Source organism: Rhagoletis pomonella, unplaced genomic scaffold (genome assembly GCF_013731165.1).
Source record: "Rhagoletis pomonella isolate Grant_MI unplaced genomic scaffold, Rhpom_1.0 Rhpom_scaffold_00007, whole genome shotgun sequence".
Lineage (NCBI taxonomy): Eukaryota > Metazoa > Arthropoda > Insecta > Diptera > Tephritidae > Rhagoletis > Rhagoletis pomonella.
The window spans coordinates 71,199,485-71,202,949 of NW_023458561.1; the positions used below are offsets into that span (position 1 = coordinate 71,199,485).

General features: G+C 33.7%; 1 protein-coding gene across 1 annotated transcript; it reads left to right on the top strand.

The window, feature by feature from the left end:
• Positions 1 to 817: 817 nt before the first annotated feature.
• LOC118743512 (dystroglycan-like) lies at positions 818 to 2,988 on the top strand (the record flags this gene model as incomplete). The annotated part of the gene is made up of 2 exons (XM_036476243.1): positions 818 to 1,001; positions 2,842 to 2,988. Coding segments are annotated over 2 exons (306 nt in total), but the record flags the coding sequence as incomplete, so codon positions are not given.
• Between the last annotated feature and the right edge of the window lie 477 nt (positions 2,989 to 3,465).

The following is a 3,465-nucleotide window of genomic DNA, read 5'->3' on the forward strand; positions in this document are numbered from 1 at the left end:
AAGTAAAAAGTATTTTGGCGGAAATTTCTTGCACAATATAAGTCAAAGCCGTGTTTGTTGAAGATTAAGTTCACGATATTGCAGTTGTGAATTAAAAAAAAAAAAACAGTCTTTGAACAAAATGGTAGAAAAATCATGAAATTTCGGCTCTAATCATTTCGATGTTTCCTCGACCTCATTTGTAAAGAAATAAATATTGTACCAGCATGCTGGTAAGTTATATGTTTCGGGCCTGATGGTACAATCACTTGATGGAGCCAGCAACCTGGTGTCGTTTATTTCCCCTTTTATACAAAAAGGTTTTTGGTTGGATAAAATATTTGCTTTTTTCCAGAGATCATTGTTTTTCTATACCATTACTTATTGAAAATGTTTGTCTTTTTTAGCCCTTTAGCGCGGCAACACTGTTTCTAATGCTCAAAATTACTTCGTTATATCCATAGATCATTGTTGTGTAGAAAATTTTGCAGCAACGAGGTTTTTTCAGGGGACTCAGCAAAAACTTAGTTATATTGAGTTATTCGTTTTATCAAGGTTCTCTATATCGAGGTTTTACTGTTATAACATGCAAGTTTTACACAATTGAAGCATGATAGTATTCATTATTAGCCATATTCAAGATGTGGCAGTCCTTTAGTAAATAAGCCATACGTAACTAGTATGAATTTTATTTCATCTAGAAAGTTTGCTTTCAATGAAATAATTGCTGGAAAAGTGCAGTTGATTTTGGTGCATTTAGTTCTTCTCGGGGCGGAATATAAAATCCTTTTGCTAAATTTTTTTTTTTATATTCCAAAGTTCCATGAATGTATAATGTATATATATTTTTTGTTTTTTAGGTGATGAGGAGGAGCGTAGATCATTCCGAAAGAAAAATATACCGGTAATTTTCCAAGATGAGTTGGACGAGAAGCCTGAGATCGGCAACAAAAGCCCAATTATATTGAAGGACGAAAAGCCACCATTGCTGCCACCATCTTACAACACCTCCAATATGAATGGTATGTATCGGTTTGTTTGTACCCATATGTGTGTACATCATTATACATTGCGTGTATACAAATAATCAGGGCTATCACAGAATCCATCGTAGCTTCTAATCCGAATAGCTACGAACGTAAATTCGAAATTTGTAGAGAGCCTTCATTGAATCCGTTCGTAATGAATATTCGTACGGATACTCTACGACGAGTTTATGCTGTAGGAACAAAATTTAAAATCACTGAATCTTAATGAGGTTGTTCACACTTGCCTGGTTATCAAGTTATCTGGTCAAAAATTATTATGTTTATTTTATTGTTGTAAACTGAATAAAAACTATAACCACATAAGCAGGTGATAAGCAGGCAAGCGTGATTATTGTTAATAAAAATATTTATTATACTCCAACATTGTATCTACATACACAATATTTACATTCATCTGCTAGCCGCTATTTAATGAATGAATATTATTTAGGAAGCGAGGAAATAATAGTTTAACAACACTTTATTAGGAAAGAAGCCTAAAATTACTTTAATATCATAAAAATTACTTTAATATCATAAAAATTAATAGAAAAAAATATATTTTTCTCTTTAAAATAATAAAATCTAAACTAAAAGAAAAAAAGGAACAGTCCAGCGCCTTCGTCTTGGTCTGCAGGCTGTATCGGAGATACAGCCGCTATATTTAAACGTAGAATACGTGGTATGGTTAAGAGCATATCCAAGTCAAAAACGAAATCAAACACTAAGAATAGAAACAGATCCACATTAACTGCAATCAACATATGTACGTATGTATGTATTTACATATGTACACACGCTGCGATTAGGTTATAAATAGCGCGCCTCTGTTTATCAAAAGCCGCATTACATACGCATACATACTTTTTGTCTCCTTCCCACACTTCCAACATATGCACGTGGTTGCAAAATGATGACGAGGTGATTTTGTATGGAAAATCATTTATGCCCATATATTTGAATAAAATAAACATATATAGAAGATATCAACCAATACTTCCCATATACCAAACGAAAGGAAAACTCTTGAATTTTTGATTAAAGAAAACAAAAACAAAATCATTCGAGCGGTTTTCGAGCATTTTGGTAATGAAAAAAATTTGCAAATTTTTTCAACAATTTTTTGCCTTAAAATGCTCAATATTTGTTAAATTTATATAAAATTTGTACCCGATAATATTTCTACTGCTCCAAAGAACCTATATCCCGAAAATGAAAGTTATATATGCCAACAATAAGTTGCTAGAGCACTTTAAAGGCTCAAAATTGACCCCAAAATAAGGCAATGTTTACCGTTGTTTTTACGACAGAAACCGAATTGGTTATTTACAAAAATGAATCTGTCGACAGGTTTGGAATTTTATCTTTGAAACGCCACACTTTTCTTTGAAATCGCTTTATTAGTTCTCGTGCAATAAGCGTTTTTGTGAAGCTCTAAAAATTACAACTACAACATTTGAACATAGCCCCCATACCTTAAGGTAAGACGTATTCTACGTCAAAATTAAAAAAGAGAAACAAAAATTCAATAAAAACAAAAGAAAGAAAAAGCTCCGCTCGAATTCGGATCTCTCAATTGGCAGTCTAGTGTTTTACTCACTCGGCCATTGTGACTTCTGGGGCAGCGTGAGCAAAATGGCATACGTAAATGTCTATTATTTCTTTTCCACTAGCTAATTTCGAATGAGCATTCGAAGCTGGCACCGATATTTTCGAGTTCACTCGGATTCAGTGATAGCAATTTTTATCGTATTCGTAGCAGGCAATCGAATTCGTAGATTTTCTACGATGGATTCCGTGATAGCCCTCAATACTTTTTACGCGTTTATTATAGGTGAAAACGATGTGGATGAATACGTACCACCGCCAGCTGTCGTGGTCGGCGGTCGTGAAGCGAGAGGGAAATCACCAGCCACGCCTTCTTATCGGAAACCGCCACCATATGTTTCGCCATAAATATGTGAATTAAGTGTCAAACATTGGTGGAATACAAAAGCAAAAACTTAGTTTGCTAATGCAGCTTAACTTGAAATACTTGGAAACTTTACTACTTAATTCACTACTTATACATTTTTTAGTTATTTAATGTTGTGTAAGCAGGAACAAAAGTGAAGAAGTTTAATACATACTTAAACGGCACAAAAGATAAAACGAAATTACGAAACCGAAGTAAGGATAGCGAGCAAACATCCGATTTTGCTACGTATGAAACGAATAATCATCTCGCATTGTTGGAACCTATGGGAAAGTTCATATAAATGATTAAGGGCCGTTTTCTAATGTAAGCAGTAAAGTTGCCTTTACTAACAGGGCAGATAAATTGTTCCTCACTTTAAAGTGTTTTCGTTGTCTTATCTTACCTGTAAAAATAAATTTGTTATTCCGTAGAGTGAAACTTCACTACATTTCCGAGAGTGAAACTTCACTACATTCGTCAAAAAATTTCAAAGGTTGGCAA